This window comes from Leptonotus elevatus, chromosome 12, assembly GCF_054856555.1.
Source record: "Leptonotus elevatus isolate MCC_2025b chromosome 12, RoL_Lele_1.0, whole genome shotgun sequence".
Lineage (NCBI taxonomy): Eukaryota > Metazoa > Chordata > Actinopteri > Syngnathiformes > Syngnathidae > Leptonotus > Leptonotus elevatus.
This window is the reverse complement of record NC_141250.1, coordinates 17,935,015-17,950,057: the sequence shown is the minus strand read 5'-3', so window position 1 is coordinate 17,950,057 and position 15,043 is coordinate 17,935,015. Positions and strand designations below refer to the sequence as shown.

Sequence of the window (15,043 nt, the reverse complement as noted above, 5' to 3'; positions counted from 1 at the left end):
TATTATAAATTGCGGATTTACTTATTACCCAATACAGTGTTTTCAATATATTTTAAATGCTTCATGAGTTATCTCCAAATTCAATAACAGCAGAATTTTGATGAATTCACCCTTCAAGTGCTCAAAAACTAAGCATGAGTTAAGTTTTGCAGTTATGTAGAGTGCGTACCGTACACAAAGAAACAAAACTCTGCAATCTTTCTGACAACATATATTACTTTTCTATGCGACAACGGCATAGAAATAGCTAAACTTGCATTAAACTCAATTTTGAAACCTTGCTAGTTTTAAAGTCAACACAATAACCTGACCTTCCCTATGACAACATTGCATTCTTATTGCAAACCTTTATCAAACATCCATTTAAAGATGTGCCTGTAGGTCGGCGCGCGCACGTACCGGAGTTATACTTTGTGACAGCCCCAGTTTGGTTGATGTGCTGCTGTGTGACGTTTCTCTTATAATGGGCTTGCTGGGGGTCGCCGGTGTTTACATTAAGCAGCACTACTGGCTCTAATTAGAGTTAGTTGCAGAAGCATTTGTAGGGAAGTGCTCGTGAATGACAAGCAAGCCCATTTTACACATGTTTACAAATACAACTGATGGCATTAAGGAATAGATTCTGCACTACCACCGTTGTACTCACACGCGTGAAGGTTATAATAATCCTTTGTTGGGGTGTAATTTGAAAGCGGGATGCAATGCAAACAAATATCAAATCTTTTTATTATTATTTTTTTTAACCTTTAAAATGACCATTGTGACAGTAAATACATTTTTCACCAGTATTGAATACATTCACTAGCCACAACATTGGTACACCTACACACGCTTGAATGGCATCCAACTCGAGAGCTGAATCAAAAGCTTCGCACTTACAGAGATAGTTAAAATGGCAGCATAGCGCTCCACCAAGGTTGAACCGCCAACAAAAGCGACTTGTGTTAACAGCTCACTTCCTGGTTCACCAAAGAGATGGCAAATCAAACTCAAATTTTTTATTCTGAGATTAAGTGTAACTGCTCCATAATGACTCTAATGTCAAAAAGACAAAATTAGGTAGCGAATAGCTAATATTTTTATTTTCCTACTTCCTGGTTGACGGAGAATGAATTGGGCAGTTCAGTTGTTTTACATTTAATATACATTTGCTTAAAATCTTTTAGAATTGTGGTTTCTGAAAAAACATTTAAGTGCGGTTTTGATTAAATTTTTATGTGAAATTTATTTTTAATGGAATCATCTAAGTACATTTCTCCCCTAAAATATAGCACACGTTTTTTTTTTCAAACTGTGTCTAATGTTACAGTGACTTACAATAATATTAAACGTTTTCTTTTTTTTAAGAATAAAATCTCCACCTTGTTTTTGTTTTTTATGCACGGAGGAGGAGGGAGGGAGCAAGATGAAAGAGACACTGTAAACACGGGTGCATTTTAGCTCTGTTGATTAATGTGCACTGTTCTACAAAAAAAAAAAAAAAGTGACAGTGGGTACTAGCTAGCCCAAAAAACAACATAAGCAGCCCACAGGCCTGTGTATTTATTTTGTCGGGTTTTTCACTTTACCAACACTGCTGTATAGATGCCCTAAACGAAGTTTTGTTGTTTCTTAGTGAATATGACAATAAATATTCTGAATCTGAATAGTTCTCACTAAGAATAATTACAACAGAATAAGAATGTTAACATTGATTATTTATTTGTTTACTTAAACTAAATATGGTGCACATTTCATAATAAACCAAATATTTGATATTCCGTTGACAAATATAACTAGTCGCTGCAAACACGGATGCATTTTTGCTCAGTTGATTAACGTGCATTGTCATTAAAAAATAAAATAAAATGGTGCCAACGGGTACTAGTTAGCCCCAAGGACATGAGTAGCCCATAGATCTATTTTACAAATATCTCACGCGTGATGGAACACTGTAACTTACGAAGAATAATTAAAGCAGAGGAAGAATATTTATTCATTTATTTATTTCCACATAACTTGGTGCACATTTCTTAATTTTCAAAATATTCTGTATTTTGTTGAGATAATAAAATAGATTGTGTTCAAGGAAGGGGGGGGGGGGGATACTGTTATATGTAACATTTCAAAAAAGGACATTTTAGAGCTGTAATTTTAATATCGCAAATTTTTTTGCTGATGGTTATCATACCGTCAAAATGTAATATCAGCCCACCCAAGTGGGTTTTACTGTATACTTATGCAATAAATGGATGATAAGTGCATCAGGGACTGCAACTCTCCTTTCCCACGTGTAAGGGCATTACATGAAGTAAGCTTGCTGTAAAGCCCCACAAACAATGACGGAATCTGCAAAGCGCGATGTGAAAAAGAATGACAACGGAATATATGAGAGTTTGCGACATTACCTAACCTAATTAGCATCACAGTGAGGATAAATACAGCGGTGGTTTTACCACTTCAGCAAAGAGAGGCTGTGTAAGCTGGCAGAGAGGCGGTTTTGTACATTTCTGCTGCCCTGTCGTTTTCTCTGCGGGGTGTCTCCTGGGAAAATCAAGGGAAGGGGGGGAGGTCGCGGGGGTGGGGGTGGCCGGGTTGCAAACACACATGCACGGGCATCACATCTCTAAAAGGCATCGCAATGTCGGCACGCTGATGCTGCTTATGTGTGATTAAGCATCTGCCTCCAAACAGCCCATACGTCTGATGACCCTGTTGGTGTGTATCTCTGAGGTGGTGTAACACTCACTCTCTCTCTCTCTCTCTCTCTCTCTCTCTCTCTCTCTCTCTCTCTCTCTCTCTCTCTCTCTCCTCTCCTGCAACCTTCACCCCCCAGCATGTTTTCCCCTCCGCACCCCTCCCAGATGCCACGGACGACTGTCTCAACAAGAATCGCTCCCATGTAAGAGGCGAGGCATTGCTTTGTGTGGCTGCCAGAAACTGACATTAATCCACTTTTTCTTCAATAGACTGACAAGAGCATGGAACGGGAGGTGTCACACTTTGACAGTGCGGAGGGAAACTTGGGCTCTGACAGGCCTGCTAAAGCACCGCCGCCGCCTGTAACAGTCAGAGAAACACAAATTGGAGATCCAGGGGAGATGATCTGTAAAGAACGTACGCGGCCGTCGTGTTAAAGTACAGCTGACTCAGAGAGAAGGGAGAAATATAAACCGAAGCACTGGTGTGTTATATTTGTCCTTAAACACTCAACGATGCTCTTTATGTGACATTATTACACCAGGGTTTCTGGTGATGAAGGAATTTATTTCAATGAAATTAAGGATATAATTACAACATATTTTGAGGTTAACGAGAGTATTCAATGTATCGGACCAGCATAATATCAATAAATGAACCAAGGCAAAATTGTGTTTTTGTTTAATATTTACATGTTACAAGTTTCAGCGTTACTTTAAAGGGATACTTAACCCATTTAGTAGTGATGGCAAAATGAAGCTTCATGAAGCATTTGCGATACTTTTGGACTCCTCTAGATGGTGCTCTTGGTTTAAAGATAAAGGCAAGTGCAATGAAAATGGATTACATTTGCATTGCATCTTTGAATCATGAGTGCCATCTTGAGGAGTCAAAAAGTATCGCAAGTGCTTCATGAAGCTTCATTTTGCCATCACTACCATTTAGCCATTTTCAGCAATAAGACGTTCATTTTTGTCTATAATTAATTTGATATCTTCATTATTTTTCATGTACAATTAAAACATTTATAAAGACATTTTGCTACGTGTCGTCAACTGAAAATGAGATCACGTGTGCTGAGGGCCCAGGTAACGACCAATCATGGCTCAGTTTGCAAATGTCAGCCATGATTGGTCGTTGCCAGGGCCCTGGCACCTATGATGTCATTTTCAGTCGACACAGCAAGTGGCAAAATGTGTTTTGAAAGGTTTTAATTATACATGAAAAATGATGATGTTATAAAATGTATTCTAGATAAAATATTACCGTTTTGAACTATTTGTTAGCGTTACGCTAGCAGAGTTTTCATTTTACGGATTTACACGGTTTGCTTGAAAATGTTTATGTTTTTACTTCAACTTGTGTGATGAATAAACGGCGTGAAGCAAGCACACTTGACCTCATTTGAAGAGCTGAGCGTGCGAGTCTCTTCTTCTTTTCCTCAAAGTGACATTTCATGATAGTCCCCCATTTCTTGCCAAGTGCTAAGGAATACTTTAAAACTGTTCTAATTGTGTTTCAACAAGTTTAAATGTGTTTAAAGCATGGGCGAGTGGTAAAACGTTTAAAAAATATTTTGTTTAACGGTCTCTCCTATGTCGTAAATTTTCAGCTATCGCGGGTTGTTGTGGACACACTGTGTGTGTGATACACGGTGTTCTTTTTTCGTAATAAACCCATCACTTTACAGCCTTGAAAGATGAATTAGATGCGAGTGTTGCAATGCTCTAAACACTAAAGCTAGGACAAAACTTGAAGCTGAAAATATTTTTGTGATGTTCCAAACAAGCAGATCTACATCAGATCCACACAGTAAGATTTATAATACTTTTTACAATACCTTTGATGTTACTATTGCACTAATAATCTAATTATTGTTTCGAATTGTGGTAATATAATACGCAAATGCATACTACGCCTCCCCCACCTCTTCATTTGCAACATTTGAAGGTTAGAAAAAGGTGATGAAACTGTTGTTCTGAATAAGATTCTTAAGAATTAAATGTATTAATTACTTATTGGCAAATGAGGCCCAATTCTGTCATTCGAGCAAAATTTCCAGGGTGAAGATTCCAAACGGTTCTGTTTATAATTATCCAATGAAGGATGTAAGATGGAGGAGGTAATGTGCTGTGTAATCTGAGGCCACTCAGCTGTTTGTCAAGCGAGAGTGCGTCACATCTTGGTCGGCTTCAAACAAAAACTCTCCATCTCTCTGACATGTGCAGGAATGTTGAGTTTCACCAGGAGCCCTCAGTATGTATTAGACCATGTGGGGACAATTGCTTTATTAAGAGGAATTTGACCAGGTCAGATGCAAAGATTAATTACATGCTCTATACGAGCAATTTCCCTCAGACAACCACATTATGCAGCAACATAACTCAATTTTCACAACACCTGTGCAGCCGCTGGGCTGTAATGATGCAGGACTCCTGGTCTTATAAAACCCGGACGTTTACTTGATTACTTTAAAATCCATCATTTGATTAGGCACTCATGGGCCACGACATTAGGCACACACCTATTATCTAATCGAATAAATTATGTAAAAAGTATGCCTACAGTAAAAAATAATAATGCTTAGAGTTGCTAATATAATTACAACATATTATAATATAATTCATTGAATTGATCAACTAAGTGGAAATGAGCGATTAATTCATTCATTTATTTATCATTTTTAATGGCATGGACCACAACGGAGGTCTGACGTCATCTTGCTCTCAAACTGTAGCCAAGTGGTGTGCTCTATTTTGCCTGAATTGTTTCAAGACCGAATTGATTAATCAATAATTCCCCATAATTGACAAGATTCTGTGCCAAGACAGAGCACATGGATGTCTTCACTTTGCTGCTTACAGCCCGTAGGGGATGTGTTGTCACCTCTGGGGACTGCGATGATATAAAATGATGTGATGTATTAATTGGCATTGCAGCTCTTAATTATTTGCTTTGGTTTGAGCTTTGCCACATTTCTTAGCATTCGCGCAATTCAGATGGAACAGTTAAATCTAGGGTTGTGCATGAATGGCGAATAGCGTAGCTAATTAGCCGGTCAGAACCCGTCATAGAACATTCAGACGGGGCTGTTTGGATGGCCCTTACGTCTCCGTACGTGGAGCATACCTACGCGGTTCATTCGAGCGGAAAACCGAAAGTAGTTATGGAAAAATGTGCCCGGCTAACATCGTGCTAGCAACACACAAAAGCGAGTTTTGCAAACTTGGGCGCCAGACAAGCTAGCTTAGCGCTAGCTAGGATGAAGGCAGTAGCAACATAGATGGATTTAAATTGGGACAAAGAGTCGTATGGCAGCGTATGGCAAAATAAGTAAGTTGTTAAACTAAAATGGTTAACCTTTTCGTTAGGGGTGTGCCAAAAAAATCGATTCTCCTAAAAATCACGGTTCAGAATCGATTTTAAATGTCCCAAAATCTATTTTATTTAAATTATTTTATACTGTCATGCCTTTATTGGGAGCGCTGTTCATGTTGTACACGATTTGGCCACTTAGGGGCAGTGTGGTTCCGCGTGTTCTGATACACTGTTAAAGTTGTAGCCACATTAGAGAGTCGAAGGAAAAAGTCACGATCAAGTCATGCCAGTAAAAGTTGTTTGTTTTTTTGTAGCGTAGGAAGAGCATCTGCCGGTGATTAATGTTAACATGCTTCTCTGGATACAAAACTGAAGCGTTTTGTATGAATAGCCGTTCTTTTGAGTGATGAAAGTGCCGCGAGTAGCGCGCTAATTAGCATTAGCGGGTGAGACTGGAGTAGATCATGATGATTCTTTGCACATTTATAAATTGAATCAGAAAGCATTCTGAATCAAAATTAGATTATGAATCGAATCGCAGGCCTAAAAATTGGAATCGAATCGTGAGACAAAGATTCCCACCGCTACTTTCCGTCTGGGCTACACTCCAATGCATTTCAATTAAATAAGTGAATACAGCTTTGTCAACAAATGATCACGATAATGTGCTATATAAGTTTCATTTACTATTTTGATAAAGTGAATTTTTTATTTGTTGGACTATGATAACTAACGCGAGACCGAGCTCTCTAAATTCCCTTCTAGCTGGGACCATCACTGATTTCACTTTCGATACCAATATTGTGGTGGTTCAAGCAAATATTTTGAATTGTCATGTATCATTAATTGAATTAAAACGCATACGCTAGCACCCCTGCGACTGATTTGAACTGTTATATTTTCCATTGTTGCGTTATTCTCCATACCCTGTGGGACACCAAGAACGTTCCTCGCTGCACAAAGACCAACTCGATGCCGATGGCTCGAATCAGTTGAGTCATTTGGAGGCTTTGCTTATCTAATGGTCGGGCGATGGCAGATGCCTTCATCCTGCATTAAAGTCACCCTATGAGAACGAATGGCTGGCGAGAGAGGACTACAGTAAAACCGACAATGGCAGCTCCGTTTTTTTTTTTCCTTCAACATTTATAGCGCCCAGCAGGTGTCAGCCACAGCAGTCGCTCTGCCCCCAATGACACCCCATGGCTGGCCATCTCTGACGCATGAAAGGGAAGCGAGGGGAGAAGGATGGGGCTGGGCGGGGGGTGTTAGCTGCCGCCTGGGATTAGGTACCTGAGTCTAATCTTGAGGGGCAGTGGGCTCCAGTGGCGGTAAAGTGTTTTCTGGGGGAATTTCTCGCCGTCTCCACCAGCTGATTATTTCCAGATTTTAGTTCTGCCTGAGCGGAGATGAGATCTGCACAGTTTTTTGCCAGGCGTGGTTAAGAGTTACACTCAGATGAGTTGCAAGCAGGCGTTAGCACTAGCCATTTTCTAAATGTTAGCATCTTGGATTCTAAAGTGTTGGGGTTAAATGCGGTTTAGAAAAAAAAAAAAACGAAGGCATTCAAGCTCTATATGGCTTCCCCCTTCCACCCGTGTCAGCACTGCTCTGTCTACTCTTGCTCATTAACCTTGCTTGTTCTTCCACTTCATAGAACTGCTAATATGCCCACCACCCCCAACGCTTAGAAGTCTCGGGAATCCTTTGAATGAGGGTAATACATGCAGGCACTGAAATACTGGGGAGATATTTGCCTCCCTCAGAAATCACCTACATATGAACCCACGCTCACCAGCCACTTCATTAGGTACACCTACACAAGCGTTGGATAAATAAATCTCCTTACAAAGATATAAACGACAGTGTAAAAGTTTACTTTGAGTAGTAAGTAATTAAATTGTTTACGAAGGTAGTTTAGGAACGAGATTGTAGGTACCAGGCTGGGGGCAGTGCAATTATAAAAAGTGTGGTTAAAATAATTACGAATAATTCATTGTGAAATATCACAAATTTCAGGATTCTTACAGCTGAAGGCAAGATCAATTCAAGACTTTAAGCTATTTTTTAAATTCCATTTGATATTAAATTTAAGACCATGTTCCCAATGTCCCAAGTTGTAACTGTTTTGTTGGTTCCATTTTTGTGACCACAGGAGTTATTTGGTAAATTCTCTTTAAGAATCTTGATCTATTTTGAGATTTCAGGCTTTTAAAATCCTGCAAAGACTTGTGAAAGCTTGAGTTAAGACATTTAAATGCCAATTATAATATATATTCACTGCCATTGGCGGCTATAGACGTCAAAAATTCATTTGAACTATTTCTATTAGTTTAACATTTTTTTCCCACTTTTGTTAACGAGAGTATGAAAACCTAGAATTTTTATTATTGTACATTTAGAACAGATTAATCGTGAGTTGACTAGTGAAGTCATGCGATTAATTACGATTAACATTTTTAATCGCCTGACACCCCAAATTTTTGATAATCTTCTCTTTTTTTGGGGGTGGGCGATTACATTTTTTAATTTAAATTAATTGCATGACTTCAATAGTTAAATCACGATTAATCACAAATTTTATATCTGTTTTAAATGTACAATAATTGTTTCTAGGTTTTCATACTCTTGTTAACAAAAGTGGAAAAAAATGTAAACTAATAGAAATAGTTTAAATGAATTTTTGACGTCTATAGCCGTCAATGGCAGTAAATGAGTTAATTCATGGATTCATGGATTCAATGCCTATTAAGACCCCGTTCGCTCTTTTTATAAGATGAGCGAAACCTCACAAGATGATCAAGACAAGAACCGTACACTCTCACTTAATGAAATTTTAAATAATTAAGTGCCAACAACCTTGGATAATGAATGAAGCGATTTGAGCAGCTGACTGACAATAAAATGATCATTTCACTGATCACAGTCGGATCGATGCATTCGGATAAAATGAGGACACTAAATGAACCAATAAATGATGCATTTAGCACATTTTAATGTAAAATATATGTAATACAAATAAAGTAGTGCCTTGACAAACAAGCAGATTTTTATTTATTTTTTTGCAACATCGTCATCTTTTATACAAACTGAGAAAACCACCAACTGCAGAAACAAGCCTCATAAGAATACTTTGTCATGGGACGCTACAACCAAAAATATTTGAATATACATGCACAACAAAGTGACAGCTGTGAAAAGATGCTGGTGCTAAACTTGTCAAAATAAGTCAGCTTGAAACTGAAATGTGAAATTGATATTGGACAATAACCAAAACGACATTTCGAGCATATGCAACATGTGCAAATTTCTTTCACAAAAAAAAAAACAGTGTACAGTGCACACAATGCGCCATAATCGTTAATCTCACAAAAGGTACAAAACCATGCAACTGCTAGTTACCATAGTTACTACTAGATTAACTACACTCATGCCCTGTTATTACAATTAACCCCTTTCAGGTCTTTGACTGTTGTTTAAGTAACAATTTGTATATTGGAGTAAATTAAAATTGTAAATTTAAAGCCTCAATTGATGAGTCTGGTTTTAAAAATGTTGAGCTGCTTTTTGTTGTTAGTGATTTCTCGATTGCCCTTAATTACTACCGTTACAATTATTTATCCTGACACCTCGCAAACCTTTTAACCGCGTGTTCTTCTCCCCTGCTTGTCCTCAAATTTGTGTCATTCTGAGCCAATCAGCCATCTAAGTTTAAATTAATTAGCAGCAAAGTCCAAATACCAATTTAGTGAGTTATAGACTGACATGGACCTTTAATTACAGTTTTTTCAAATGTCTTAATTACATTTTGTGCAACAGTGTTCAAGATGTGGAAATATGTAATAACTATAGCCACTTGAAGGGGCGATTACTGTAACCATGACAACAAAGGAAAGGTCCTATAACTTTATTAAACTGGGAATATTAACACCACAATCCCTCACCGCCTAACAAAGTATATATTTTATTGTCTATCATGCTAACTTTAACCAACCCACATTTGCGTCCAGTAAATTATGTTAGCTACCTTTGGGAATAGGGGGCTTAAAGTAGATTGTATATACAGTAAAATACAATGTCCTGGTCTATATGCACGTTTTAATCACATCATTTGCAGAAGATGCAATTTTACTACGAACGCACATTTCAGGGCAGGGTCCGTTTATTTTAAGATTGTGTCAACATCTTTCACAGACTGGGAAGGATTCAAATGTGCAAATCAACAAGAGAATGCTGGGCTTGTCTCAAGAGGTCTGAAACTCATTAATTAAGCATTCAACTACTATCAATCCATTCGTTTTCTATTAAAATAATAATGTTAGATATCATTTAAATAAGAGAACATTCAGCGAGAGTATCCCATCCTATTATACATTTACAGTATTTGAAAAACATTGGGGGTTTTTTCTGTAGCTTTGCAAAAGGGGAAGGAAAAATAAATTGGATAGTGTGGTTGCAAAAGTGTGCACACCCTGTTATAAGAGGGTGTGGCTCTGTTCAGAAATGAATCAACCACATTTAAACTCATGTTAAATGGGAGTCATCCACCATTTGAAGCCTAACTAATAAAGCTCCGGTGTGCTAGTAGGCTTTTTCTGACTTTTTTTTCTCTGAAGTGTGAAGGTGTTCATGCTAATTGTGGCTGCCATTTTCAACTGTTCATAAATCCTTCCAAAGTCCCAAAGGATGATGCTGCCACCATTTCTATGTTGATGAGTAGGGGTGCACGATTTATCGGCCCCGATTTCCTTAATTTCAGGGGATAAAAAAATAAACCGATATTTTCCACCAATCCAATCTCCCTCCTCAGACGTCGGAAATAATCAGCCACTGTCCTCCTGTTCTGCTGAGATGACTAATAGGCTTTTTTATTTTTATTTTAGAGAACTATTTCATGTGCAGTTACAAAACAACCTGTTTGTCTTATTTCACTGATATTTTTTAATGTGTTCCAATGAAACACGATTGGAACATTGAAAGTGTATGTTGCTTGTTATGAAAAAAAAAAAAAAAAATTAACCAAGATCGGCAAAAATTGGGAATGGCAGGTCAGACTTTTTTTTTTTTTTTTTTTTGGTGATCGGACGAAAAATTGTGATTGGTGCACCCCTAGTGATTAGATGTGTTATTTTTATATCAAACGTACATTTTGGAATCAGCATCGGCCTAAAAAGAAAATCCTCATCAGTCAGGCCTCTCATAATTTACAGCATTACGATCTACAAAGGAAGAAATTCTGCTGCAGCTATTTATTTTTCCAACATTACTAATCACTAACAACCAACATTTGAGTCATTCAGCGAGTACAAAGATTATTGCTTGAATTTTTCTAAGGACATTGTTTTGTTCTGTCTCCACACAATGCCCGCAATGTGTGACCATGGGTATTGTTCATTATGATTTGCTCACTGAAACACATACGGCTAACTGACTTGAGTGGGTGCTCAGACAAAAGAATCTAATTAGTAGGTGCAGAAAGACACAGAAGGAAATCAGAATGACCCTACAATCATAGGACAAATACGCCTCCCGAAGCTTCAATTCTCCTTTTACTTAAGCATCAAGAGTATATCAAAGCTCTTTGTTGTCTCTATTCATTGCCATTTGATGGCACGTTCAACACTGTAAAACCCTCAGCGCTCGCTCTAATGATGACAAAGGAGGCCAACGTGGCAGCGAGATCCAGGGGAATTTAACAAAATCCTCATTTAAAGGTCTAATAATTAAGATATTGATTAATTAGTACTACATTGATTTACAGTCACACTTTATCAAACCATGACGCTCTAATTACAGTGCCATTATGCCACAGGCTGACCTACTCCTTTTTTTTTGTCACATGTAATGAAAAAGCATTTCTTTAACAGCCTTTTAAATTTTTGACCTGTAAAATTTTAATGGGGACTACGGTGGGTGTTGAATGTGGATTGGCAGTAAAGTCATGGGTGGCTAATGTCTGTGAGGCTGGTTAAGTGGCTGTACACACACCGGGGGCTGAAGAACCTCTCGAGAGGGATTGGTCAGGATTGCTCTGCTTCAACAAATTAGTATCCGAAAAATACATTTAATGGTCATAACAAATCCTGCCTTTTGTAGTGTTTACATTTCAAAAGGATGAAAACAGTAATGGTGTACCTGTGACGTGTGCTTGCAAAGTTATCTCAAACATGGTGACTGGTGAGTGGTGGGTAGTTAATGAAGAGGTGTTGAGCAGGAATTGAATATGAGGCTCCACTCCAGTGTCATAAAATGGCACTTCACCCACTCAGGAAACCACATTTTCCTCCTGAAATTCCAATGGGGACATGAGAGTGTGGTAAAAACCATCAACGCAGTTCTGCCTAAACATTGGAAAGGATCAGGGAGGGACAATCTGGGAATGTTGCACTTTACGCGCTGCCCCGTTGGCCTGCTAAGTATCAGGGAGGGGTATTTTCGTCAACCCTCCTGCTGTCTGTAGGTAGAAACAAAGAGACAACCTGACTAAAGGATGTATTCTCCTTCCTCATCATGATTAACTAATTGAACAGAAGTGTCTTGAATTAAAAATGTCAAATTTACATAAATACGAGCCTTTGTTATTTGGATCATTACTGGATATTGGTGCTCTTTTCATCCTCTTGAAAACACAAAATATTTTTTACTGAAAGTATAAATCAAATGACCACAAACTGATGTCCATAAAAAAAAAAAAATACTTAGCTTAGCTTTTTTTTTTGCCCCAGATTTCGCAAATTTTCAGTTTCAAATAAACATTTGCAATTTAATTAAATTAATAAAATTGGACATTAGTTACTGGTTAGATTTATTTAAAGTACAGTGTGCTAGTGTGTCACAGTTTTGCCCTCCAAAATAGTAATTAAATAATTAAAAAATAGTTCCCATGAATCCTCTTTTTGTTGTGCTAAAACAGCCCAGTCCTCGAGAGCCCCTAGCCAATCTGTTTTAGAAATTTCCCTCCTCCAACACACCTGATTCATATGATCAGGATCATTATCAGGCTTCTGCAAAGCTTGCTGATGAGCTGATCATTTAATTCTGGTGTGTTGGAGGAAGGAGACATTTACATTACACTCACATGCTAAATTATAATAAAAATAAACTGAAGTGAAAAAATAATAATAATCACAAACTTGTTTGGGATCTGTACTGATATTTTTTTGTCGTTTGTGACCAGATAGCCAACTAAAAATGTCCTGTAGTGTTAGCTTACAGCATTAGCTCCCCATAACCAGGACTTAAACACCATAATCAAAAATTGACAAGAACACTAGCCAATAAATCATCTCCAAGGTCAGAACATACAAGAAGGGAAAACAATGCCCTTCAGAAAAACTATGTTGATGCTGTTTATGTCTCAATTTGTATTTCTGTTTTCAGAATGTGCCTACGTTAGCAACAGGTCTGCTAGCCTTAGCATAACAAAACTCAACATTTGCCAGTACTCACCTTGAGATGTAACATGGTTTCAGCGCAGCTTCACACAACACGCTCACACCTTGCACTGGAGCAAATGTATGTTATTATGAGCAATGTAAAATCCTGCCTGGTATTTCAAAAAAACGAGGAATTAAGTTACCTTGTGTTGAATTTGACAGCTGGACTTTTTCTTCAGTGAACGCCTGGAGGAGGGTATTTAATACTTCCGTTGTGCTAGGCGCCATCTAGTGGCGTGGATCATGACTGTACTGTACTTAATAAAATAAATCAGAAATTGGGCTAATTGATTTTAATATGGTTAAGGTTAACTTAAAATGTTTTTTTTAAGGTTTTGAAAATCTAATTGTTGTCGTTGCCCCATCAATGCTTGATGCAAAATATATTTAATGAAAAAATAAGTCAATCCATCCATTTTCTATTTTCATTTTCCATTAGGACCACAAACATGCACACTCCATACAGGAAGGATGGAGCGAGGATTCAAACCCCAAACCTTAAAATGTGAGGTGAATATGCTAACCACTTGTCAGCTGTGCCACCCCGAGTAAGTAAGTAAATTTGATTTATTCTATATTGTTATTCGGACAGAGAGGACTCACAAAGTGCTTTACAAGGTTATAATAAAATAATACAGTTATACAAGCTATATGAGGTCATGTCAACAAACACGCGCTAACCATTTATTGCTTTGTGTACCAGAATATGTAGAAACTGGGACCGGATGTTGGCCCTATGCCAGTTTGCTTCAAATATTTCTGTAAAGCATACTTTATGTGGATTTTTGAAAGTTCTTATGTGTTTAATAACATGTCTGTAGCGTGCTTGTATCCAAATCCCCCAAGGATCAAGAATTATAACCACTTTACATCCTATTTCTTGTCTTGCTGAAATCAATCTATTTTCAGGGTGCTATAACTATTTTCCAGCCAGAGAAGTCATTCGGTCGTGTGTTTAATGGAATTGAATTTAAGTTTTTTTTTTATTTATTTTTTTTTTTTATCCAAAACTCACCCAAGTGTGCTTTGATGAATCTTGTTTATTGCACTGGGGCTCCATCATGGTGGAACAAGAAAAAAGGGCCTTTCTCCAATCTGTTCCCACCATTTTGGAATTACACGATTGTCCAACAACGATATAAAACCAAGACGAGGCGGCACTTTTAAACAAGTTTCGCACGTTCCACTTTAAGTTGCGCCCTCTTGAGTTCGCACAACTCTCTGGTGTAAATGGAAACCCTTCAAAAACCGTATTTATTGACATTAATATAACATGAGAGAAAACCTTTTCAGGTTAAAACATAATGGAGCACTTTTCATAAATATTCTTCACTTAAAGCCACCCACATGGTTTTAAATGCTTTCCAAATGCATATTACATGATCTATTGGATGGATGGATGGATAGATAGATAGATAGATAGATAGATAGATAGATAGATAGATAGATAGATAGATAGATAGATAGATAGATAGATAGATAGATAGATAGATAGATAGATAGATAGATAGATAGATAGATAGATAGATAGACAGATAGATAGATGGATGGACGGATGGACGGATGGACGGATGGACGGATGGACGGACGGACGGACGGATGGACAAATG

The 15,043-nt window shown here is 37.8% G+C and overlaps 1 protein-coding gene across 6 annotated transcripts in view; it reads right to left on the bottom strand.

Moving 5' to 3' along the window:
* Positions 1-13,621, bottom strand: part of fign (fidgetin) — a 75,168-nt gene extending 61,547 nt beyond the window's left edge. For 2 of the 6 annotated variants that reach the window (XR_015096738.1, XM_086091894.1), the window contains exons 1-2: positions 13,577-13,588; positions 13,447-13,501 (exon numbers count right to left, since the gene is read on the bottom strand). Coding sequence is in view for 1 of the 6 variants with exons in the window: in XM_086091894.1 (XP_085948020.1) it covers positions 13,447-13,461 (15 nt within the window). In the remaining 5 variants the exon portion in view is untranslated. Of the gene's footprint in view, positions 1-9,109; positions 12,284-12,356; positions 12,452-13,446; positions 13,502-13,576 lie in introns of those variants that run through there. The other 4 variants (XR_015096735.1, XR_015096736.1, XR_015096734.1 and 1 more) reach the window with 4 other exon arrangements.
* Between the last annotated feature and the right edge of the window lie 1,422 nt (positions 13,622-15,043).